This window comes from Drosophila arizonae, chromosome 4 (assembly GCF_054131065.1).
Source record: "Drosophila arizonae isolate 15081-1271.41 chromosome 4, UAZ_ARI_1.0, whole genome shotgun sequence".
Taxonomy (NCBI): domain Eukaryota; kingdom Metazoa; phylum Arthropoda; class Insecta; order Diptera; family Drosophilidae; genus Drosophila; species Drosophila arizonae.
The window spans coordinates 12,943,659-12,968,131 of NC_142924.1; the positions used below are offsets into that span (position 1 = coordinate 12,943,659).

The following is a 24,473-nucleotide window of genomic DNA, read 5'->3' on the forward strand; positions in this document are numbered from 1 at the left end:
ATTATCGATACAGCAATTAATCGATATCAATTTATTCGATATAGACGTTACTATTGTGATGCTTTAAATTTGAAATGAAGTTTATTGCCGTAAAAACGTAACATAACAATTAAATAATTAGTTACATATATATTATAATATTTAGGCGTGTATCAAAAATCCATGAGCATCATGTGGCAGATGTGCCTCATGTTCCAATTCAGGCTTCTTTTTCGGCACATAGGGATTATGCTCCGGATCCGCATTTAAGCTGAGCATTGATTGATTGAGTATAGATAATAAATCAAATATAATGTATCCAAAATACTTACTGGTAAAGGCTAATGGCCTCCTCGCATTTCACATTGTACCACCAGTCGCATGCAAACTCCTTCTGGTTAAATATGGTGCCGTTTGTGCAGAGGAACGAGGCGCCCTGGTGTCCCTCCCGGCCATCGTGGCACACGTGATAAGCCTGGCATCCGGTCTCCACATTCGCATACATGCCCGGAACGGCGGGCACATTGTGACAACTGAATTGGGTATGCGGCACTTCATGGTAAATCGGATAATCAACTCCCGGCACTCCTGGTATTTTATTTAGATCCTGTTTATCTTCGCGGCGTTCATGATGCTCTGGTTGTGGCGGATTATACAGGTGTCCGAATTTCTGCAGCAACATAAGTAAACATATCAAATGTTGCATATTGCGTAAGCCAAAGACTTGTGCGGTAACCGGTTCCGCAGTCTCCAAGTCTCCGAGTCTTTGAGTCTCCAGTTCCCGCCAAGTGGCAGGCCGCTCATTATTAGCAAACAATTAAACATGTGTATTGCTGTTGTTATGAACATATATGTGCTTCTGTGTGAATGTGTGCGTGTGTGTTTCGTATTGGTGTGTGCCTCAATTGCATGTTACAATTTTTGGGTCAAAAGTGAACGTCGACCACAGCGTCGCGTGGTAAGACACAGCCACGCGTGCCAAGCCAATATGAGGCGGGAACTGTGCTGTTCCCTGGTCTGATTTTCCACACTAATTGCAACTCATCATTGTCGATATTAATGTTCGTCTTAGACTAACCTGCACTTCAATGGCCATCGCTAGGCCAGCCAAAAGCAGCAGCGCTGTGAGCATCGTCTCTGGCTTCAACATTTCTTCTTCTATGTCTTTTCAGGTTTTCTTTATTTGCAGTTGTCGGATTTGGATCAACCGTCTGCGCTCAGCTTGAAAATCGCACTGAAGCTGAAGTGCAGTTTTTCCAAGCGGCATCCACTTGAACGGCGCCGCTGTCGCCGTCGTGCAAGCTTTCAAGGGTACCATGAACGATGTCTAACGGTAAGCGCGGTTCGTGTCTCGTGCTTCGCTCGGCTGTTCAACTTTCGATTTTTGGAAGCTGCTTTTCTAAGCTTTTTTTTTTTTTTGCTTTTTGTTTTTGTATATTTGCTTTGCAATTGAACAAACAGATCGCACTGCCTAAATAGTACAGTAAAACTTTAGGTACATATAGCGATGATAAGCATAAGTATCTTATGCATATGTAGTAAGTAGTTATTGCTTGTGCAGGAAAGCATAATGCAATATGGTTTATTTTGCAAGCAAACATTTTTTTACGCTTAACAAACTTGCGGATGACTTAAATACAAGAAATACTTATTAAATATGATATGATTGAGTGTAATAACAGCAAATGGAAAGTACATTCAACTTGGCTAAAATAGTTGAACTGCGTGTAAACGGATCGTCATTGGCATGGTTACAATAAGTATTCAATACTCTATAAGCTCAACCATAAACGAAGATTTTCTATACCCTGAACCCATTGAAAGTGGGAAATCAGGTTGGTTTTGTGAAAAAGTATGTTTTTATATTGTCACGAGTTCTCTATTGTTCTGTCTTAAATTCTAGGGCTTATAATTTATGCGAGCAAACTAATACAACTTTTGTCCTGCTGGATTCAAGTCGAGCTTGTTGAGCAAATCGTCAAATTCACTAAAGAGCTGCAATCAAGAGTTAAGGAGTTGAGGCTATAAAGCTAATGGTGTCTTAAAGGTTGTGCTTACGTGAGTCTTGCCATAGCTATCCACATAGGTCTTACTCCCACCGGCGGTTTTCTTGAACGCAGGCACCGCTTGGCCATGCAGCAGATTCACATTTTGATAGGACTGCGCCTTGCCTGATGCGCTAGATGCATGGCTCTTGCCCACGGTGGGCGCCAGTTCCAGAAAATTGGGCACTGCACAAGCCACATAAATGTGAAGTGCAACAAGGCGTAACAGATAAAAATAAAACTAAATAATTGCTTAGCTCACCTTTCTTGGGCTGGAATTTCACTTGATTGAGCAACGGATTATGCAGCTGCAGTTGACGGTAGCTGGGCAATGCATGCTTGGGCGGCACGAGCACATACGGATGGCCCACAGCCTGCGGATACAGGTAGGTAGTCTCCACGCTGGGCACCTGACGGTACTGATAGCGGCCTTCTCGGGGCGTATAACGGCCATCGGAGCTGAGCGCTATGTGGTAAACGGTGCGCATGGGCTTATTATAGTATTGATAGACCTGGTTATTAAACGTGAATTATTATTAATTATTTGGTGAGCTGAAATTATGCACATTATATATTAATTGGTAATATTGATTACCTGTGGATTGCGTTGCTCTGGCACAATGCCATCTGGCACGGAAATGCCCTCCTTTTGCAGGCGGTTCAGAAACAGGCGATCGGTTTCAAAGGCGGTGTCGGGTATCTTGCCACCCGCATGTGGCAGCACTTGCTCGCGATAGATCTGACGTTTCTTTAATTGGTTTTTTGACGATTATTTATGACTCCAGCTACATATGCATAGTGATTGTGGTCTACACACCTTGTGGTTGCGTTCCGCAGTTATTGACTCTTCGGCAAAGACAGCTGCGCTCAGGCTTAGCAGCACAATTAAGTGGCGATACTGTGGCGATAGCATTCTGTTGCTTACTTTGAAATATTTGTATATATTTTGTTATTTATTGCATACAATAAAAGTAAATCTCTTAGCTAGAGGTCAACTCTGAACTCTAGTTCTTGGCAAACAAGTGTCAGCAGCTTGGTACACAAATCCACATTTCAGACATTTTTATTCAAATTGCAATACACACTTGCACAGATAGAGACACACATACACACACACACACGTCTCGTAAGTCGGCTTAAGAATTTAGAAGAATTGACAATCTCGACGTGACGAAGATCTTTCGGATTCAGAGAGAATTGTGTTGTGGCCGCGTCGACGGTGCCAAACATAATGAATGCAAATGCACAAAGCGCGCTGATCTGTGGCGGGTGCTCACCGCCGCCAAACCAGGTGCCCTCTGCCTCTGCTGCTGCTGCTGCGGCGTCGGTGGCGATGGTGGCGGTGGTGGCGGCAGCTACTGTTGTTACCTCTGCTGCCGATGACAACAATAACAACAACCAACACAAGACTTAGTTAACTGTTGGCGTCACGTGGTAGCTTGGCACGACAATCATCATCATGATGATGATGTTGCTGCCATAATCTGAAGATTGCCCCAATACACGATAGTAAAAGTGATCTAGTCGGGTGTGCTGAACGTTAGGATATGCTATAGGGATGCATATAGATTATACGGAAAACGAGAGGCGAATTTAGGGAGACTAGTAGGATAAGGGTAAATGATGTGGAATAATAAGAGAAGGTAATAGAAAGAAAGAAGAGAGAGTGACAGAGATAGGCAGAATAAGAAAGAAAAGATATTTGTAAAGTTACATGGAGATAGATAGAGATAGAGAGAAATAGAGATTGATAGTCTGCCTCTGTGAAAAGAACAGGCCAGGGAGTGTGAGAGAGAGAGAGGGGTACAGAGAAAAAGCGAGATACATACAATTGTTATATAGGCAGAGAGCTAGCAGGAGGTAGTTAGATAGAGAGAGGGACAGAGCTAAAACTATAGAGAGATATAAGCAAAAAGACATCATTCCCCTTGTATACCTCACTAAAAATTACAGGGTATTGCAGCTGCTGCATTTGCATCTGTGAGCGATCATCAGACATTTCCTATGGCTTTTACATTAAAGACCAAACACAATATTAGTTGCCATTTTATATTTTGCGCTTAATTTGTTTAGGCCAAAGTGGCAACAAGAAGAGCTAAAAGTATTAATAAAAACATAAATACAAACCTTAAACAATATACATTATTGGCAACGTAATTTATTAATCTTGTTGTTTAACTGGGCAGCTTGGCGTAGATGATGCACCCAAGCGTTTGGGTCGATTGGACGGGCTACTTCACTTGAAACTTTCAATATTTTGGCTGGCAATATCTTTGTTATGTATAGTAATAATTGTTTTAGTATTTTATTTTTTTATGCTCTATTATTTTTTCCCATTTTTTTTTTCGGACAGAGCAAACTTTTTTTTGTTTTGGTAATTTTTCTTTGTTTTTGTGCTCGTCTTTTGAAAGTGAATGTTTGTTATTGTTTTTGTTGGAGTTTGTTGTTGATTGCGCTTCAGTTGAACAATTTTGTATAATGTTTGAAAATTTATTGATTGTTTTTGTTATTATTATAAATATTTGAATAATTTGTGTAGCTCTCGCGGCGGCCACTTAAGCTGGCTGCTGAAGGGTTCATCTCTGGGGACCTTGAAGCTGTTGTGAAAGTGAAATGTGAATTGTGATCTTAGAAGTTCGAATCACGTTTTTGATCTGTATTCATAACTAGGTATAGCTATAGCCATATTCCCACGAAGCTTGCATTTAAAATTCCAATTGCATATGACAGCCCATAGACAATCATACCAAGTGAGCCAGCCAGCTGAAGTGAAAGCCAAGAATGGCTCACAAAGACACCGAAACCGAAGACTCAACATTTGAAATGCCAAACACAAAACCAGCAGCAGCAGCAGCAGCAGCAGCAGCATAATCATAAGCAACTCATGTAGTTTACAAGATAATTATCGCCGTTACACAATGGTTGTAAATGGTTTTACATTACCAATTACAAGAGCGGAAACCTAAGCCACAAATCGGAGCAGCTTCTGGCATGGGGGCTTCTATTGCAGCTGACCTTGGCGCCATCAAATGAAATCAAGATGCAACAATCAACGTGCACAGCATCCCATTGACGATACAAAACAACATGCTGATGACAATTAAAGATTAATTATTTTAAATCACCGTCGACCTTGGAATAACTCAACTACAACTACAACTACATCCACAACTTCAACTTCAGCTTCAGCTTCAACTTCAATTTCAGCTTGAACTAGCCCATGCCTAGCATAGCTGTGGGCAGCTCTCAATTGGTAGCAAATCATCTTTGTTGTTGGCACTCTCGAGTCACGAGCTAATTGGTTAGCAACTGCGGGTTTCCTGGAGCGTTTTTCTTACTCTTTTTGCCATCGATTACAAATTGGAAACGCTTCGGTTTCAAGGATTTCCTAGCCAACATTCCCACGTCGACAATAACCAAAAAAACAAAACCTTTCGAAACTGTCGCAAAATCACAAAAGTGACAAGCCAATAACACGAAATGCTCTCCAGGCACAGCTCAATTGTTGAGAGTGTTGCGAAGTCGTAGTAGCATTAGAGTGGTTCGGCAATGGCCTCCAGAGCGCATCGCATCGCACAGCGCATTGACTCAAAGGTTACCCAAATTGGCCCACAATCAGGTTCAATTGCCTTTAAAGCCAATTGCCAATTGCCAATTGCGAATCGCTGCTCGGACCGTCTCGAATTCAATTTGTAAGCAGACATGCCTTGGGACCTACATAGATAGATGCGTTGTGTGTGTGTGTATATATATTTAATGCCAATTACGTATGATTTTAAATTTTTAATAATTTCTTCAAATTTTTTATATTTGGGGCCACGTGCTGCAGCACTGATCAATTAAGTAAGGCTGTCAAAAATCAATATGAGACTCTAGAAAAAGGCGCTCGACTAGCAAATACCCTGAGTTTAATGACAGACAAATGTTTTTTTTTTTTTTTTTTTTTTTTTTTTTTTTGTGTCGGAATTAAAAGAGATAATCCAAGAGCTTACACTCTCCTTGCTTATGCAGCTTTAGAGTATTCCTCACATATATTATGTTTTTAAATTGGATCCAAAATTAAACAATTTTTATTTATATAATAATTAACTCCGCTTTATTTTTTGTCTTGTTGTTGCTGTTGCTTGAATTTAAACACTTTTCAAAAAATTAAACAGTTACATATCAATCTTCGATGTTTTCGTGGACAAGTTTTTACATAGAACTTTTCATACATGGCATATACATACTATATATACAATATGTTCAATTCCGAATAAATTTAGCGAACTAAGATAAAAGTTAACTTTTGGCTTCATAATTAAATTAACTTCGTTGTAGTTGTTGCTAGGTTTTGTTTTTCAGTGCACGAAAATGATTTAAATGCAAAAACTGCTTTTGAATTCGTTTAAACTTCGGTATAATTTTTGTTTTATCTCTTTTACATATTATAAATATTTAATAGTAAAATATTCTTGTTTATATAATATAGCTATATTAAAAATAAAAATGTTAAGCAAAAAAAATGAAGTATGCATTAAGAATATCGTATAATTGAATATTATTCTCTGATTTTCCAGGCTCTGTTTGGTTTTTCTCTTATTTTCTTTTCTAACAATTTGAACTAAATATGTTTGTATAAAAAATATATAATTTGAGTAACAATGTATTTTCTTTTTTCTTGGTTGGCCTCCCTGTAAAGCTCTGCAAAATATATACACAAAAATAAGTCTTTTTTTTTTTTTTTTTTTTGAATGGCTTATAGAACTTTAGGGAGACCAAGAACCAAATCGTATTGCTTATAAACTAAACATGCTAAAAACAAAATGAAAATGTTTGCAAAATTTTGGTTTTTGTTTTCTCTTTTTATGTAATACTCTTTTAGAACAGAGAGGATGCAAGCGAAATAGACGGACAGAATAAAAGGAAGAAAGTGCTATCAAAATCTGTTTAGCTCGTTACGAATATACACTAAGATCAATAAAACTCTTCTCTGAGTGTTTAGGCTAGTTAACTTTGTAGCATTGGTACTAAAAATGTACTCAACAATCAATATACATTTATGTTTAAGCTAATATTTTTCTCCATTTTTTCATATAATTGCATTTGCAGGTGTACTAAAGCGTGCTAAAACGGACAGTTTTGGTGCTGTGTGTGTGTGCTAAATAGTTAGGCACTCGAATAGATAGTTTAACCTAGGTGTACTATGGTTTAGCCATGCGCTTCAGCTTTCATGAAAAATGTACAAAGTGTGGGCGCAGTTTTATATTTTGTTTTGCTTTTTTTCTTCTTTTTTTTTTTTTTTACATCTAACAATAGTTAGATTCATAGGAAATAAACAAGAGCTAATCCCGGCTGGCTCCTTCTACAAACTACACACTAAAATGTATATGTCTCATCAAATGGTATACAAATAGTGCATACAATAAATATACATATGTATGTATGATGTATACATATATATAAATATGAATATATCCCTTGGTAAAGCATTGTTTGCATACTTGATGCTGTTTTTTTTTTTTTTTTTTTTTTTTGTTTTTTGTTTTTGTGTTACGCACAGGAGATTATTTTCATATATTCTTCCATTTCCCAATTACTTATTGGGCTTCCGTGGACCCGCTGTAGACCTTCATGATATCCTGAATGGCCGACAGAGAGCCAAAGATGAGGGCCGCAACGCCGCACAGCATGATGACGATGTTCTTCCACAGTATCCAATTGCCAGGACCGAAACCGGAATCCCAGTGCACGACAAGCTCGATGATAACCTAAGATAGGATGGGATCAGTTAGGCTGACTTTAATTGCAATCTGTTTCGGCTGCACTTACCGGAAATATCAAGCCGAGTATGGAGAAGCAGAAGGCGCCAATCAGACCCATAAATGGCGCTATGGTTGGCACTGAAACGGCCAGCACTACAGCAGCAGTTACCAGAACGGTGCTGCAATGAAATACCAAATGAGTATAAGAGACTTGTGGAATACATTTTGTCGTAGCTTACCGCAGCACATAGTTGACGAAAATGGGACGCTTGGTGCAGCGCTCCTTGATGCCATCCCAGACGATCTCCAGGCACACAAAGAACTGCAGTCCAAATGTGCAGTAGACGGCCAGGGCAATCAATACCTTTACAGCCTGGGCGGGCCATTCCTCGATGGGGAGATTCAGAGTGATGCTCTCACCGGTCGCGCTGCCATAGCGCAGATAGCCAAGGAAACCGAGCAGCATGTAGATCAGTGTGACCCCAGACATGCCCTGGCTGAGCACACCGCAAATGCCGAGGAAGTTCTTGGGCGTCTTCATGTTGTTTTCCAGCGGCATGACCACACCAATGGCCTCCATGGCGAAGATGGTTATGGAGAAGAAGGCGGGCAGCGTAGACAGCGTGACGAGGGAGCGTTCCTCGATTGGCGGCAGATCCTGGACCAGATAGTAGAATGTGATGCCCAGGCCGAGACCCATGAAGACATTGGCAACCATCGAAACGGGCGCCAGGTACTTGAGATTGGGCACCCAGGCAATCAGGATCAATGGCACGAGCATTATGCAGATGATCACACGCGGCTCAATGTCGCGGCCCGTCCAATGCACCAGCACCTGCTCAAAGTTCTTGGCCACGATGACCGTGTAGACGGAACAGGTGCCAAAATAGGTGAGAAACAGGCCAAACAATATGGAAAACTTTGCCACGGGCGCAAAGCCGCGCAGACTCTTTGGACCCTTCTGGAATGCAGCCTCCGCGATTTCCGCAAACGTCATCTTGGTGCGACGTGTCTTATAGTACAGCTTGTGACCGCATTTCACCTGCAGATTAACTGTATTAATAACCTACTAAGATAATGAAGAGGATAGTTCTGATACTAACCAGCACGTAACTGCAGTGCGTGCAGATGAAGGCAGTTAGGATGGTGGCAAAGATGCCCATAACCAAGCCCGAGTACATAAACGCATAGGGCATGCCCAAAATGCCAGTTCCCAGTGAGGCCTTCAGCAAATGCGTCAAAGTTTCATTATCGCTGCAATCAACATAGAGATAGAGAGTGAGAGTTAGTAAGAGAGATCTCTGATTATGTCCTTTTGTGGCTGGGGGACTTACGTAGTGGGATGCTCATTTTCGCGCATTGTAAACGGGTCGAAAACACTGTTAGCCAAGGCCTGCTCGGCATCTGATTTGCGTGGCTGTATCTTGTATCTGCAAAGAAAAGATAACAAAATAGTTAGTAAAAGTGTAAAGTAGTTGGCCTTAAATCATATCAATGCCACCTCAGCTCCACATGAGTGGGTTCTAAGTCGCTCATTGTCATGCTCGTATCTGAACCGATCTGTACTCTGGTCACAACTAAAATCCATCAACGTGTGCACCATTTTCTTTATATATGTTGTATGTGACAGTCGTAAGTGAAATTCTTTGCTATGGAATTGCTGCATCTGCAATTATCGTCGACGCGTCTCACTCGCTGTTTACAAGCTGTGCAAAACGCTAGAGAAACAACAAGAGCAACAACGTCTAGCCCAAAATTGGACAGTAAATGCCAATTGTGATTGGCTAGTTGGTTGCTTTTGCACTCAGCCTGATTCCAAGCTGCCAGCGCATTGCATCAGCTACAAACAACAACAATCAATGGTGCAGCCAGCCCGCTGCAGTAGCATAAAAATACCAGTGAAAAATATCAATGAAAAATAACATTGCCTACTTTTAGGCAGTGCAATAAAATTAATACAAAAATCTTTTAAATATTAATACAAGATTTTAACTATGTATATAATACAAAAGAAAAAAATTTGTTGAAATAGCAAACAAAATAAATATAAATTTTTTATATATTATTATCTGCATGAATTTTCTGTTTTGTCAACTTGAGCATATAATTAAAATACACTTAAATTTATATCTAGTCATTTCCCCTAAAACCACAAAATCATTTCCTGTAAGAATCTTCTGATAAGCATTTAACAAACCGCACAAAATATGTCTTTTCTTTGGCTACGCATTAATCTATAAACATACATATATATGAATTTATACAAATATATAATCTCTTATTATTGTAGTTTTTATTGTTAAAGCATTTTGATTATAAATTCATTAAATAAGTTATTATCATTTGAAGAGCAAGGTCTGCTCACTAAAATAATATAAAAAGGTTATCTTGCCCGATTATTCTGTTTAAATTCTGCTCCCAGAGTTTCGTGGAATAATTTATTTTTATTTGTGCTTTACGACATTAGCTCGTTGTTGATACTAAGCTAATGTCATTCTAAATAGGAAAATTTATTTATTTATTTGTTATCAGTGAGATGAAAGCTCAATTTTCAATTCGTGATGAGCAATATTTATGTATATTACGTTTCTCAATTTTCATGAAAAATAATATTTGCATTCGAGAAATATAATAAACAAATTAGTGTTCAGTTCGCAAAAACAAAAATCAAAGTGAATTATATAGCAACAAGTCGAGATTGCTCGACTAGGTGATACCCTGAGCCCTCTAAGCTGATATTCTACTCATTCTGCACTTCTTTTATGCATAAACATGCATCCACACGCACGCTGCTCTGACTGCGCAGTTAGCAGCGACAGCGCTTGGGCTGCACTGCAGCGTGGGAAATATTATGAGAATTTAATTGTTGAATAATTTCTTTTTTCATACATATACTTTATGGGGTCTGCGATGATTCCTTATGCCCGTTACAAACTTTTTCACAAGACCATTATACCTTGATTTCCCATTTGCAATTTCATTACATTATTGATTGTATAAAAATATTTGCAAACTTTGAGCTTTGTCTAAAAAGCAAAGTACGTAAGCGATTATCTGTTTCTATAGAATTGTATATATGTATGTTGTGTATATTGTATGTGTATATAATTATGAATTATTCCCATTCAGAAGTGAAGCTGCGTATTACACCTATACGATTGGCAAATAAGTATATAACTAGATCTAGGTCTAGTTAGCAACTAAAGCAACAATTTGTTGTTCCAATTAGAGGCAGTAGCTGACTAGTTAATAACTGTGATCATCAACCATATATATACTTGTATGGTGGCACATAATATCGCTGCATGACAGAGCTAATTTTTGTGGCGTCTGGCTAATTGGCCAGCCGTGTGACATTTGGCGGCATCATTGTACAGCAATTTGTCGGACTAAACTTACAATTAATTGACGAGCACGCAAAGCCAATTGTTGGCTTAGTTAATATATTAGATCTCTTAATATGAGAGTGAGGGAGAGAGGGGGAGGAGACTTACTTGTTAGTGCCATCGCCGGGCAGGAACTGTTCCATTTCCTGTGGCGCATGTTTCGCGCTGCCATCCTGTAATCAAAAATCAATTTTTGAGTCCAACAATCAAATGGAAAATCGTAAAGTCTTTAGCTACTCACTATAATGTTCACCATTGTGTTTATTTGTGTGTGTTATTTCGCTGCTATTTTGTCTCTGAAAGTAGAGAGAGAATTTCAATATTATTAATAATTAATAGAATTCGCCTGATTGAATCAGCAGACAATGTCTTTAATTTGTTCACATTTTATGCGTCCAATTGCCTTTTAATTGATTCGTGGGCCGCCGCACATTTCATTTGCGAGTAAAAGGCATTTGATTTAATTTATTGAAACTTATTCCACGCGTTTTTTATATATAGAATGCTTGATCAGCAAATTAAATGAGAGCATATGGGCTTTGTCTACGGTCTGTCTTGGCGTCAATCAATTCTTCTTGATTGGAAATTCGGCAAATGAAACGAAAGTAAATTGGGCTTGTCTATGTCTAGCTTGAAATTGAAAATACCTATATATATCTGTACAATTGTGTAACTTTTTTCAAGATTCAAGGCGTGGTAGCACTTCAGGCCTCAAATGAGTTGTCTTGAAGGCTTGGCAAATCAAAGAGTAAAACTTTACCTAAAATAGTTTCATAGCTTCGAGATCAACTAGAGCCGAGAGTGTGGATAGACTCTTATTTAAACAATGAGCGAGCATCATGCAGTCAGTTGCGCTCGATTGCAATTCGTTTAGCTTTTTCGTTGCTGTGGAGATTTGCATACAAATGTTTGTTTGGTTGGGCAATTGTTCGACGTATGACAACTTATATTCACTTAATTTCTCTTTATGTCACTTAAGTGCCATCTAATGAGTTCTATATTTAGACTTGCTATCAATGAACTCTCGCGCTGTGCCCAATTTGGTCTGTTCTGTCGAAAATGTTCTTTTAGCGCTGTCATTGCGTTGATGAGAATCGAAAAGCAAACTTGCTTATCCGCCGCGGATCTATTATTAATATACGAATATGTTTGGTTAAATCTGAGGCAGCACAAATTGAATTTTGATTTTAGCCATTTCACATGTGCTACACTTCACATTGTCGAGTGGTGAAATTGTCACAAGTTTTTTGTTTTTATTTATTTATTTATTTATTTTTTTTTTTGGTAAGGGGGCGGCGGCACATTTGCCTGTCACATGCGTCAATAGAAACAGCCTTGTACTTTGGCTTTGTGTCACAATTTGGCTTTCTAATTTTGCTGCTGCTAGCAATTAACACTTTGCTGGCGTTGACAAAAAATTTAGTAGCTCAAACGAAGGTAGAGCTCAGCTGTTGCTTATAGAACCTTTGATATCAAGTGGAGACACGTGGGCATGGCTCAGCTTCAGGCTACGTCAAATTTCATATTGAGTAGTCGTTCGTATGTGTAATATATCAAATGGCAGAGATAAATTGGCTTTTGTTTTGGCCAATTTACATGAATATTCATGCGGCTGCGTAGACACATTTCAATGTTCAGGTTTCGTTCGTTTATTGGCTTTTTTTTCTCATCTCCGCTGAGCTCAGCACATTTCTCATGAAGGTTTAATGAACTTTTGAGCGGGCAGAAACGCGTCGAAATTTCTTGACAACAATCATACTGCGCTCATAAAAAGACCAATTATTAATCAACTACAGAAAGGAAATCTGATTTAATAGCACTTCAACAAAATCTCAAGCTTAATCTTAATTGCATTACCGTAATCGCCGCAAGAGTTATACTCTTTCACCAGTAGCTCCTTAAGAGTTATAAATTTATATATTTACAATCCAGAGCCGATTGCCCATGTCACTAGAAGCACGTATATAAAACACTGATAAGTTACGAGTGAGATAAGATCTTATCTGATCTTATCTGAGACCGGAACGCGCAGGCATGAATGAAATATATTGTTTTGGCGACAATATAGAGTGGGGTCTTTTAGTCGATAGAACATATGTGTGTCTAAATGCATATTTACCTCATCAGGTATTTAACAACACACATGAAAGAACCTTCACCCAGTGCGAATTGGCACAGTTTATTTAGTTCGAGTTCTTGTTTGATTCGTTTATATTTAGTGACGTTCCCTGCTCGCCCCATATCACATTTGTTGTCTTCGTTCTAGACCCAGAGAACCGGCTAGAACCGGTTGCGTTTAACCTTTAGATAACGGATCGATTTATATCATTGCCAAAAAATGTATAAAACAAAAAAAAAAAAAAAAAAAACCCCTCAAATTACTTTGTGTTGCGTGCACATAGGAACGCTCCCACATAACATAGACAAAAAGTGAAAACTAAATATATATCAAGATATATCAGATGTTGTAAATTGATGCCCTTTCAAAGTTCACTCAATGTTCGTATTGTCATTTCAATGGAATTTCTTAGGAATTGCCAAAAATATACACGATTTCATCATCTCAATTAATTTCTTGGTCGTGTTTCTTTTTATATCTTTGTGGGTTGGTTTGCTGCTCTAATTGAAGCTAGTTGTGTTTGAGGAAATGTCGCATAGTCGAAGAACTAAAGATTACAAAAGAACAAATACACATCTTCTACATATATAATGTGGACATATGAGGCAGGCTAGCCGATGATAAATTGGGAAACAGCTATTGACAAGACTAAAATAACAAATTCTTTTTGCAGCATCTAATGCGAGACGACCTTGAAAATGAAATTTTGACAATGGCTGAACCAATTTGGTATATTCTATTGAAAAATATTCAAAACGAATGCGAATACAAATACGAATGAAATTAGACGTACGCAAGAGTAGAGGCGCATTAAGATTTACTAAAACTGAATCAAATGTGTGGAACACTGTAAATGACAAGCAAGAAGAGAAAGAGAGAGAGAGAGAGAGAGAGAGAGAGTGAGAGATAGAGAGAGGGAGATAGTGAGAGAGACGACTGTTGCGCCTATGTGACGTCATGCTATCTCCTCTCTTTGCAATTCAGCGCAGCATCCTGCTTTGAGAGCGAGCTCAGTTCACTCTCTGGACGAAGCGGCCAGGCCCCTAACCAAAATTAAAACAAGTAAGAAAGCTCTAGTCGAGACTGCTCGACTAGGAGATACCCTGAACCCTCTAATCTGATATTCTAATCATTCTGCACTTCTTTTATGCACACATACATACAGATGCATCCACACGCACGCATAAGCCTGCGCTCTGCTAACTGCGCAGTAAGCAGCGACTGCGCTTGGGCTGCGCTGCAGTGTGGGCAATATTATGAGAATTTATTTGTCGAATAATTTCTTTTGTAAACATATGATCTTAATGAAACTTTCAGAGTGTAATTATATGGTAAATATGTGTGTACATTCCAAAGCACAAGTCTCTAGTACTTGAAATGCGTTTTTTACAAATTGGTGGAGAAGGGGGCGTGGTATCCAAAATCTGTAAATTACAAAATCTTTGTATCGATTAACTTTATATACAACACAAATTTGAAGACTCCAGGTCTAAAAATGTTCAAGTTAGGCTAAAAAAACAAAATCAATTTTTCGATTATTCTCGATAAAAAAGTTATCGGACGATTTATCGAAAAAATAAAGCAAACTCGTACTGCGTATGGTACACACGAGTATGCATGCCAAATTTCAGCTCTCTAGCTCTTATAACTTCTGAGATCGACGCACTCATACGGACGGACGGACGGACGGACGGACGGACGGACGGACGGACGGACGGACGGACGGACGGACGGACGGACGGACGGACGGACGGACAGACGGACAGGGCTATATCGACTCAGCTCGTCACGCTGATCAAGAATATATATACTTTGTGGGGTCTGCCACGCCTCCTTCTGCCCGTTACATACTTTTTCACAAAACCATTATACCCTGATTTCCCATTTTCAATGGGTTCAGGGTATAAACAAAACCATTATACCCTGATTTCCCATTTTCAATGGGTTCAGGGTATAAAAACACGTGCTCTCGTTTTAGAAATAAATATGTATATAAATATTTATTTGGCCCGCCACATGCAATTCTCATGACGCTTGGTCTATATATATATACATTCTTTATAAAAAATGTTGTAAGCTATATAAATGTTTTCTTTCATATCACTAACGGGAATTTACATTATTGAATACGTTTATGTTTACATCGATAAGATAATAAAATTAAAAGCCCTGAATCATGAATCACACAGTGGTATATGCGAACCTCTGTATATATCTATATGTACAAATACTTTTCAAATAATTATGTTTATATTTAGCATCTGGTGATGTGGGAACTTGCAATGTTTCATAGAAATTTCATCAGCTACAAATCGCTATGCTTGGGTTCATGTTGCATTTGTGTAATCAGAAATGTTATTCTTATTAATGCGAACCAGTCACAGTAGGGAATTTTTCCCTAACAATGTTATTATGTTTCAAAATATTTACAGTGAAAGTGCCTACGTATTAGTGCTCTAATACTATCAAACAAAGACAATAAACGCAATTCCAATTGGATTTAGTATTTACGTACTACTCGCTTAAGATCAACAACAATATATGACGCAGGCAGCAATAGAATTTTATAGCTGCTGTTTAAATAATAATGCCATCATTTTCAGGTAGCATTTAGACTACTACTATTATTATTATTGTGGGCACGTGAGACGCTCCCAAGTGCATTCGCATGCCTTCGTAATGTATTTGTATATAGTAGGTATTCGTAGGTAATTACCATTTCGTAGATAAGTGCAGAACTATAAACAATTAGAGTGCTTTCGAGAGCTTTTAAGTTGCATAATCAGATAAGATTCCTGTGCTCAGTTTATCAATGCAAGATTATTTACGAGATAATTTATAGACTAAATGTCAAATGCTGAACTATGAAGTGGCTCGACCGCTGGAAAGGTCCTCTAACCATTGAGCGAGTGGTAACGTTGCCGTTGCCATTGCCATTGCCACCTGAGCTGTGTGACTACGTTACGGTAATTGGCTGCATCTAAAAATAAATCAATTTGTCTTGAGGCCGTGGTTCTTCCACGCTCTACCACCAAGAACTCGAGTCAAGTCCAGTCGAGTCAAGTGCAAGGGCGTGTGCAAACAATTTGCGCAAATTGACAGGCAAACAAGAAACCATATCGTCAAGAACAAACGACAGTTCGGAATAGAACAGCAAATGCTACAAAAATAACAGTAAACAATGGATCGAATACTAGTGGAGGTGCTCTGGGTAGTTTAATTATAATTGCAATGGATATTAATGCCGACAAAGTGTTAAGCTAGGTCTTCCAGCAGTCCCAATCTAGATAGTTAATCATTGATAATTGATCTTCGGAGTATATAGGTCATCCAACAAAGAAAGATTTCCATGCATTATTTACCTTATATCATAGTGTCAATTAAAGTCTGGATATTGATGACTGATCTATCTATAGAAAGACAATTTTACGACTCACTCAAATACAATTCTTTCAGTTGAATTAAGAGCTTCTATACAACAATCTATTTTCAACTCAATCTTTGCAATAAATATAATACCCAATTCCAGTTACTTAAGCTCTAAAAAAAACACACACAATTAACATATAGATTTGTAATGAATAGAGATTAGCATTTCTGAGAAAAACAAAACCCCGATTGCTGCCCACGCAACAGCAGTTGCTGACGTTGAACCCTGCATAAAGTTCTTGCCCTTATATTTTCGCATGCTGACGTCACTGTTCTGCGCCTTTTCCACCATTCGCTTTAGCTGCGGATATTCTTTTTAATGTTAATTATCGCAGCACACAAAAATCAATAGCTCCACGCGACATTGGAAAGTGTTGGTACCACTATGCAGTCTCACTTAATGCCCGCCGAATGGTAATAGATAAGGTAGAGGTGTTGGCTGAGCACCGAAGGTCGCCTCACATTTGTATTTGCCTTTTATGGTCGATTCTAATTTTTTTTTGTTTGTTCAATTTTCCCGAGCTTTTCATTACAATGCAATAGCCTGAACGCTCCTCTGTACGTCAGCTGGCATTAGTGGGTGTGTGTGTGCGTGTTTGCGTGGGTGTGTTTAGCTCACTGCTTGCCAATGTTGTGGGTGTTTGCCTGCACTAAAGCCTAGACACTATACAGCTAAAGCACAATTCGATTTCTCCCTTCAAATGCTCAATTACCTTTGAATATCGCACTTTGGGGAAAACACGGCATGGCGCATCAACAATTTCAATGAAGCTCATGCACACACTGACAACAACAGCAACAAGATCTCAGACATCTGCAATCGAGTAAATGAAGCAAATTTTCTGCACAACCCAATGGTAAATTAGAAAGCGCGCGCTTAATTTGTGTTGTCGTTAAATGTTACGTGTTACGTGATATAGATTTCATTCATTGAAAACACGTCGAATGTGCTATGCAAATCGGAAGTGTGTGTCAAAGGTCTGCGAAAAATGCCGCCACAACGTAATATGCAAGTGAAGAGAGAGAGAGATAGAGAGAGAGAGAGAGAGAGAGAAGAACATAAGGGCGCACAGGTACAACGCTGGCAGTGAACCAAGCCAATGCTGTAGCCGTTGCTGTTGCTGTCGACGTCAGCTGCGCAGCGAGCGCTCGCTTCGTTTTGCTTACGTTGCAGGCGCGTGTCCACGTTAAAAGGGCATTTTCTTTTTACCTGTCAGAAATTTGTATGGCATTTGCATGAATACATATCTCTGGCTGCGGCTTTAAATGGTTTACAGATACTATATAACAATATGCAGCGGATTCTCGTGCGCAGCACAATGTTGAAATGTAATTGACGTTAATCTTTTGTTGTTCAGACAGGCCCCGTGAATATGTTGAATAATAATGTATTAACCAAAAAATTGGTCATACAAATTTGGTTGTCTGCTTATTTTTGGGTCACATTCTATATCGGTCTATGGTCTATGGGTATCTTTCATCAGTGTACGCTTGTGTAATTTTGACATTTGCTCATTAGTTTAGAACGAATGTACCTACTTAATTGGGCAATGTTAACGATTTTAATAGCCGTAGTCATGTAACGTATGCGTTTGATCGGCAGCCCATATAACACTTTACTATTGCCATGCATTCTATTTCTAGACATCCAAATTCGTGCCATGTGTATTTATGCTCTTCGCATGCGACATACACAAGTAGACATTTTTATATGTGTGGGTTGTGTGTGTGTGTGTGTATGTATGTACTTACTTTGCTGACTCTTGCTAAAATCGTTGGCTTCCTTTGGTTTAGCACTACACTCTGTGCACAATAAAGTTTTTTTAATTTACACACTAGCTAACGTGTATTTTCTCGTCTTCGTACACAATTTCTTATAACTTTGAGGCTATTGTAAAATAACTAATATTAGGTTAAAGAATGCACATGTTCTTTAAAATGTTTAACAATTGTCGCACCGCCTGCAAAGCATTGACCATGCGGCATCAAAGTCAGTTTGCGACTGACGCTAGGTTGGCCGACCGTCGTTCTTAAGAGCGCGCGTTCAGCCCGCCAAAATACTGAAAATCCGTTAAACAGCCGTATACAATACAACACTCAACACGCAGAAGCAACTCAGCGCAAAGAGCAATCTGGCTGTGCACTCTTTGCCACTCTCTTATCGTCTCTCTCTCGCTCTCTCTCTCTCTCTTTGCGGCACTCTTTAACACAATAACACTGCCTTAGCTTGTTAAATACACAGTTTATAATGGACCACGTCTATTAAAATGTTAAAAGTTATTCGAATATCAGCAAATCTTTCTAAATACATTTGTTACAGCAAATTCGACTTGTGAGTTGGCAGTGCATTTGGCTGAGCAAGAGAATAAGGATAAGCATTAGGATAACACGTTGAGAGGTTGAACTGCAACACTACCAACCCTCTTGGTCAGAGAAGGGCTTGCGCCGTTTAGACTTGCCACCTGGCTGACGAAATCGTTTCAGGTGTTTCATAATCACAATGAATACTTTTAAAGTTCTCTCTCACTCCCAACGGAAATGTGAAACTTTAAAATAGAAGCGCTGCAATACAACACGCTACGGCATCCGATTTGGTTTCTGATAAAGATAAAAACTCCATTGCGTCAGCAAAAGCGTGCAGAGCCAACCCTTCAAAATAATAATAATAATAATAATGAAACATAATATTTTTTTTTGTACTTCAATATTAAGTATTTGTATATTCGAGTCCCAGATCATTTCAAAAAAGTTTACAACTATTCACTTATCGCAGCTATCTAATAAAGTGCAATGTCATGTCGATTGGCATCTAATTTACACATCCATCAACCATAAATACATAGGTACGTCATCAGTCTAGGGATTTCCATTCAATTGATAAATAATACAAATAAAAAGACTTGATGAAATTCGCACATGTTGGATATGCATGTCATTCTTGAATAAATTAGACATGTACATATGTATGTGGCAGAGCTAACTGTTTTTCTAGCGGCTCATGATAAGGTGTGTGCCGTGTGCTTTAAAACTTTTAAAGTGCTACGAGATAGGTCGCTAATTGGTTGATTTCAATTTAATAAAGAGTGCCGATGGGTTTGGTTAATCAGAAAAGTTATTTAAGCTAAGCTATTAATAGATTTCAGTTAAATGAAGCATTGAAGATAAAAAAAAAAAAAGATAAAAATGAATGCGTAAAATAAATTAATAATTTAAGTTAGCTCAATGGACAATGGATTTCTGATAATATATATATATATAAATATTTGGACAATGGATTTATGATATTTGAATGCTACTTAGCAATTAAAAGTTGATAATCGCAATTCATCATTATTATTAAAATTTCCTTAGCCTTACCCTTACTAAATAAGCACAAAAGTGGATTATAAATTACAACTTTCTTTGGTCTATTAAAATGTAAAATTTTATTCCAAAAATCAGCAAATCTTTTTGTATACATTTGTTATGTTTTACGTATAATATATATAATTTAAAATCTGTATGCATAAAAATTATATGAAACCACTTTCCGTTTACAGCATTAAACGAAAGAATTTATTAAGATTAAAAACAAAATACTTTTTATATTATACAATAGATTTTAAATCTGTTAGCATAAAATCATAATCCTTACTTGAACTGGGATTTAAACAAAACTAATAAAAAGATTTGTAAATTGCACAAGAAATTCTTACATAGATATTAAGAATCTGGTACATAGATAAGTGTTTTATAGCCGTGTGAAGCACGCTGACTGTGTCTGTAGTTTCTATGAGTGTGTTTGCCAGTTTGGAACTGTCTTTCAGTTACTATTGAGTTTCTGTTTGATCTATTGTAAATGTTAGTTAGAAGTGATATTGATTGAGAGTAGTTTACATTGCATATATATTATTTAGCTCTGATGCTCTATGTGTGTGTGTGTGTGTTTTTGTATGTGAGGTAAAAATTTCTTGCCAATGGACGTAAATACTTAAATATACAAATATATGGCAGTACATTGGGGTCTTTCAGTTTTGTTGCATTGGTCTCTCCACTCGATCAAAATTGTCAATCTTTCCCACACACGCGCTATGCATCCGATTTTCATTGACTGTTAACCTATTTGAAACCCCGCGCTCTAAGGCTTCAAATAAATGAATCGTCAGTGCTCCTCTGGCGGAGTGCGAAACTCTGAGATCCAGTCGGTGACGCGCAATCGAAAGATTTCCGTTTTGGTCAGTATCCAGTCGCGATATTGATGCGGAATATACTCCACCAGCTTATCCGCAATGTCCGGATTCTTGAACATAATCATATAAATGATGAGTACATTGATCATGAAGAGCAACAGAAATGTCATCAGCGATGAGAAAGCAACACCCGATAGGGTTTTGAGCCACCCTCTCCTTTTACTGCTACTGGTGGACTTTTTCTTTTGATTGTTCTTTTGATTGGTTGTGGATTTGATGGGACCGGCATTAACTGGTTTGATTGTGAGCTCGTTTTCAGTTGGGGCCCCCGATTTCTTTGACTTTGACTTTTTATTGGCTTTGCCGGTCTTTTTGGATGCTTCGCCGCCATTGGCCTTTGTGCTCTGGTTGGACGTGGAGCTGGCGTCCCCATCGCCGGACCCAGCCAATTGTGAAGAGCTCGCTTGGCGCATTTGGGCGGCTAAACGTTCACGTTCAATGAATTCGGACTTGTAGTTTGCACAAATGTTCACCTGCAAAATGTGAGCAAATTGTACATAAAAGGCCACTCAACTGAAGTGCCACTTGTCTTACAGTATTCTTGGCCGCCTGTTGGCAGTCCTTCAATGTGGAACAGCAGCCAACAATTTTCTGCCAGGCGGGCGTCAAGGGATTGCCCTTCAAGTCTAAATAGCGCAAGCAACGCAATCGACCAAAGCTCAATGGTAAATGCTCCAAGCAATTGTCGTATAAGTCCAAGTGACGCAGATGTTCCAGTTGGCCAAAGTCTTCGGGCAGAAAACGAATTTGATTCTTGCTCAGATCCAGCTTGATTAGCCGCGTGAGCGTGGTGAAGTTGTGCTATGGATCAGTAAACATATGCTAATTAACTAATGTGCTTATGTATATATTTTCTTTGTTTTTCATACGTACGCCGAGTGTGGCCAGCCGGTTGCTGGAGAGGTCCAGGAAGACAACCCGCTTGAACGAAGCCTGCGAAGGAAAAATATGAACTGAATGAGTTGAATTTTAAACAGGAAGTTCAACAACCAAAAAAGAAACCCCCGAAAACAACAGTAGAATACAATATTTGGCAACTTTCCCGTGCCACTCAGTGTCCGAGGGGTGGTAGCTGCGCTGCCAAATCACAAAAATCAACCCCCTGAAGCAATTTCGGCAGCACACACACACATTCATATACACGCACACATACACATGCATCTTCCTTATGCAGCGCTCTCAAGTGTAAATGCAATGCAGTCAACGTCAGCGTTAATTGCAAACCAGCCGGCAGCACTAGGCATCCAGGCTACAACAACAACAACAGCAATCGCCGTATTCAACTGTTTGTGCTGGCGAGAGCGAGACAGGCTACAACTGGCTAGACGGCCAGCGCTTTGTTTGCACTTGTGCGTCGTATCAGAGGGGTCATAATTCGGCTCAGTACAGAAGATAATTAGCGATATACGCCGATATTATTGTGCTTAATCGTGGCTCTGCATATAATTTACTCACAATTTCACGCACTGGTATTTCCGTCAGCTCGGAGAGGCTTAGGTCACAGTTTTCATCTTCGACCCGTTCCTTCACGTTCACTTTTACTTTATCAACGCCTTTTGGCATATTTGCTAGCAGTTTGCTATTTAATTTCAATATTAAATTCCTAACAACTATGACACAATTTAGAATGTCAACTACTCCAAATGAAAACCAAAACACAGCTGCACTCGCCAAAAGCCGCTCACAGACTGCCGGCGCATGGTATGCAGCACACGATGGCAACGCTTTGAGCGAGCTGCACGACTCAATTTAAGTGACGTCACAAGTTTAGGCTCTGGACTCTGTACGTGTATACTCTCCCATTGTATGTTGGCGAAAGCGATTTTACACTTGCTGCTCTCACTAAACACGTGTTATACTCGGACTAATTCGATAGTCTGGCAACGCGAAAAACCCACCACCACAAATGGACACACATATGTATGTACATACAAACTTGTATTTGTTTTTTCTTAAGGACTTTACATTTATTTTGTAAATAATTCCATTTTATTTCATTAAAAATTAACTGACTTGCAGTTTAGTCCTCCTCTTCTTCGGCAGCTGCTGCACCACCACCCTGGTTCTTCTTCAAGTTCTTCCTCTTGACACGTCCGGGACGGCCACCACCGAAGGGCGACTTCAGGGAGAAGTCAATGTGCTTCTGCGAATCCAGACGCACCACGAAAGATGGAATGTTGACCACCTGCTTGCGCACACTATTTAACATAAAAAAGAAATAGAAATATTAATACAGGCAAATGCATTAACTCAGCTCGGAGCTATCAAGTTGGAGCAAACTGTTCAGTGCAACTTACGCTATGTAGCTTTGCATTATGGTATGTGTGAACAACTGGGTGATCAACAAACATGACCAAAAGACGTTGAGAGTCGGTGCAAGCTCTGCTTTATTCTTGGCTTGTTCGACTCCCAAGTGGTCTTACTGAACATTATTTTCTTAGCATTTAGAATTGTTGCCTGGCGTTAATTTACCGAATGTGACGCTGACGGATCAACACGCGTGCATGATGGATGGACTTGGCCAATCCAAGCTTGAACACCTGGGTCTGCAGACGGCGCTCCAAGAAGTCCTCAATCTTCAAGCCGAGCACGTAATCGAGCTTCATGCGAGACTCATCCAAGACACCAATGCGCACTAAACGACGCAGCAGAGCGTTACCTAAAGAAAAAGTGCAAATTATTATATTAAATAGTACTAAACAATCTAGCAAATGGTATTTGATTTTTTTCAGCATGTATTAGTTAACGTCAATGTGTATTCCGCCAAGAGGTGTCAGAGTAATATTTTAAATACAAATCATCAAGACATGGGTAGCAGTTGAACGGGGGCATCATCTGCCAACTTACCCTGGAATAGACGCTTTTCGTCCTTCTCTTCCAAAGTCAGCAGCTCACGGGCAGCCTTACGGATTTTGGCCAGGGCGTATTTGACGCGCCACACTTCGCGCTTGTTGCGCAGACCATATTCGCCAATGATCTTCAACTCCTGGTCCAGACGTGCCTTTTCATAGGGGCGACGTGGAGTCACATAGGTCTTCGAGAAGACCGAGGGTATGCGGCCGTTAACCATGATTCCAACAATTCAACCGATACTGTAAAATAAGAGGTTAGATATTAATCACACTGTATAACTGACATCCGTGAATATTTTCAAGAAATTATAATAAATAAGTTTTGCTTAGGTATTAAGATAATATAACTGCACAATATTTCAAATAATAATAGCTATTATTTGCCATATTTTTTAATTATTTAGGAGACCACAATTTCAACATACGTTCGGCTTGATGTTTCACGCTGAAAGAAAGAGCGATTCAAAATTAGAGAGGAGACTCGTCTGCTTAGTGGCCGCACTGTAACGAGTGACTTCTGTTAATGTTAATGCTACGTGAAATTGTTGCCACTAAATAAAACAGTCTGGTAGCACTCTTTTGTGAGAATAGCAAATGACTATTTTTCTTATCGATAAATAAAAACGTTGAGTATTCAAAGGCAAATCGTTGATATATACAACATTAAAAATAAATAAATAAATTAATTTT

The 24,473-nt window shown here is 39.0% G+C and overlaps 5 protein-coding genes and 1 long non-coding RNA gene across 7 annotated transcripts; 1 reads left to right on the forward strand and 5 right to left on the reverse strand.

Moving 5' to 3' along the window:
- Positions 1-53: 53 nt before the first annotated feature.
- On the reverse strand, positions 54-1,199 carry LOC108613528 (uncharacterized). Its single transcript, XM_018007049.2, has 3 exons — positions 1,058-1,199; positions 312-649; positions 54-250 (listed from the first exon to the last, which is right to left on the reverse strand). The coding sequence occupies exons 1-3, from the start codon at positions 1,127-1,129 to the stop codon at positions 142-144; spliced, it is 519 nt and encodes a 172-aa protein (XP_017862538.2). The 5' UTR covers positions 1,130-1,199; the 3' UTR covers positions 54-141.
- LOC149269146 (uncharacterized) lies at positions 1,190-2,015 on the forward strand. Its single transcript, XR_016269740.1, has 3 exons — positions 1,190-1,312; positions 1,662-1,814; positions 1,883-2,015. It is a non-coding gene; the product is annotated as an uncharacterized LOC149269146 (long non-coding RNA).
- LOC108613525 (uncharacterized) lies at positions 1,820-2,983 on the reverse strand. Its single transcript, XM_018007044.2, has 5 exons — positions 2,842-2,983; positions 2,620-2,772; positions 2,287-2,536; positions 2,038-2,210; positions 1,820-1,974 (listed from the first exon to the last, which is right to left on the reverse strand). The coding sequence occupies exons 1-5, from the start codon at positions 2,935-2,937 to the stop codon at positions 1,906-1,908; spliced, it is 741 nt and encodes a 246-aa protein (XP_017862533.1). The 5' UTR covers positions 2,938-2,983; the 3' UTR covers positions 1,820-1,905.
- Positions 2,984-6,091: 3,108 nt separating this feature from the next.
- path (solute carrier family 36 member pathetic) lies at positions 6,092-18,726 on the reverse strand. 2 transcript variants are annotated; one of them, XM_018007042.2, is made up of 8 exons: positions 18,455-18,726; positions 11,396-11,450; positions 11,263-11,327; positions 9,103-9,198; positions 8,872-9,022; positions 8,008-8,810; positions 7,836-7,947; positions 6,092-7,774 (listed from the first exon to the last, which is right to left on the reverse strand). In XM_018007042.2, exons 2-8 carry the CDS (start codon positions 11,408-11,410, stop codon positions 7,604-7,606), a joined length of 1,413 nt encoding a protein of 470 aa, XP_017862531.1. In that variant the 5' UTR covers positions 11,411-11,450; positions 18,455-18,726; the 3' UTR covers positions 6,092-7,603. The 2 variants fall into 2 exon arrangements, with proteins under 2 accessions (XP_017862531.1, XP_089323118.1); XM_089466992.1 differs by lacking the exons at positions 11,263-11,327; positions 11,396-11,450; positions 18,455-18,726 and adding an exon at positions 9,270-9,325.
- A 1,488-nt stretch (positions 18,727-20,214) lies between these two features.
- LOC108614552 (uncharacterized) lies at positions 20,215-22,642 on the reverse strand. Its single transcript, XM_018008722.2, has 4 exons — positions 22,387-22,642; positions 21,805-21,864; positions 21,466-21,732; positions 20,215-21,404 (listed from the first exon to the last, which is right to left on the reverse strand). Exons 1-4 carry the CDS (start codon positions 22,492-22,494, stop codon positions 20,844-20,846), a joined length of 996 nt encoding a protein of 331 aa, XP_017864211.1. The 5' UTR covers positions 22,495-22,642; the 3' UTR covers positions 20,215-20,843.
- Positions 22,643-22,852: 210 nt separating this feature from the next.
- On the reverse strand, positions 22,853-24,339 carry RpS9 (ribosomal protein S9). Its single transcript, XM_018008723.2, has 4 exons — positions 24,209-24,339; positions 23,779-24,023; positions 23,404-23,590; positions 22,853-23,129 (listed from the first exon to the last, which is right to left on the reverse strand). The coding sequence occupies exons 2-4, from the start codon at positions 23,999-24,001 to the stop codon at positions 22,952-22,954; spliced, it is 588 nt and encodes a 195-aa protein (XP_017864212.1). The 5' UTR covers positions 24,002-24,023; positions 24,209-24,339; the 3' UTR covers positions 22,853-22,951.
- Between the last annotated feature and the right edge of the window lie 134 nt (positions 24,340-24,473).

Coding starts and splice junctions, on each gene's coding strand:
- LOC108613528 (XM_018007049.2), bottom strand. CDS start 1,129: ATGTTGAAGCCAGAGACGATGCTCACAGCGCTGCTGCTTTTGGCTGGC. Junction 650..1,057: donor CGATGGCCATTGAAGTGCAG/GTTAGTCTAAGA, acceptor ATGTTGCTGCAG/AAATTCGGACACCTGTATAA. Junction 251..311: donor GAGGCCATTAGCCTTTACCA/GTAAGTATTTTG, acceptor ATCAATGCTCAG/CTTAAATGCGGATCCGGAGC.
- LOC108613525 (XM_018007044.2), bottom strand. CDS start 2,937: ATGCTATCGCCACAGTATCGCCACTTAATTGTGCTGCTAAGCCTGAGC. Junction 2,537..2,619: donor CAGAGCAACGCAATCCACAG/GTAATCAATATT, acceptor TTTAATAACCAG/GTCTATCAATACTATAATAA. Junction 2,211..2,286: donor GAAATTCCAGCCCAAGAAAG/GTGAGCTAAGCA, acceptor TGGCTTGTGCAG/TGCCCAATTTTCTGGAACTG.
- path (XM_018007042.2), bottom strand. Junction 9,023..9,102: donor GAAAATGAGCATCCCACTAC/GTAAGTCCCCCA, acceptor TGTTGATTGCAG/CGATAATGAAACTTTGACGC. Junction 7,948..8,007: donor TTCGTCAACTATGTGCTGCG/GTAAGCTACGAC, acceptor ATTTCATTGCAG/CACCGTTCTGGTAACTGCTG.
- LOC108614552 (XM_018008722.2), bottom strand. CDS start 22,494: ATGCCAAAAGGCGTTGATAAAGTAAAAGTGAACGTGAAGGAACGGGTC. Junction 21,865..22,386: donor AAATACCAGTGCGTGAAATT/GTGAGTAAATTA, acceptor TTTCCTTCGCAG/GCTTCGTTCAAGCGGGTTGT. Junction 21,405..21,465: donor AACAGGCGGCCAAGAATACT/GTAAGACAAGTG, acceptor CACATTTTGCAG/GTGAACATTTGTGCAAACTA.
- RpS9 (XM_018008723.2), bottom strand. CDS start 24,001: ATGGTTAACGGCCGCATACCCTCGGTCTTCTCGAAGACCTATGTGACT. Junction 23,591..23,778: donor CGAAAAGCGTCTATTCCAGG/GTAAGTTGGCAG, acceptor CTTTTTCTTTAG/GTAACGCTCTGCTGCGTCGT. Junction 23,130..23,403: donor ATCCGTCAGCGTCACATTCG/GTAAATTAACGC, acceptor TATGTTAAATAG/TGTGCGCAAGCAGGTGGTCA.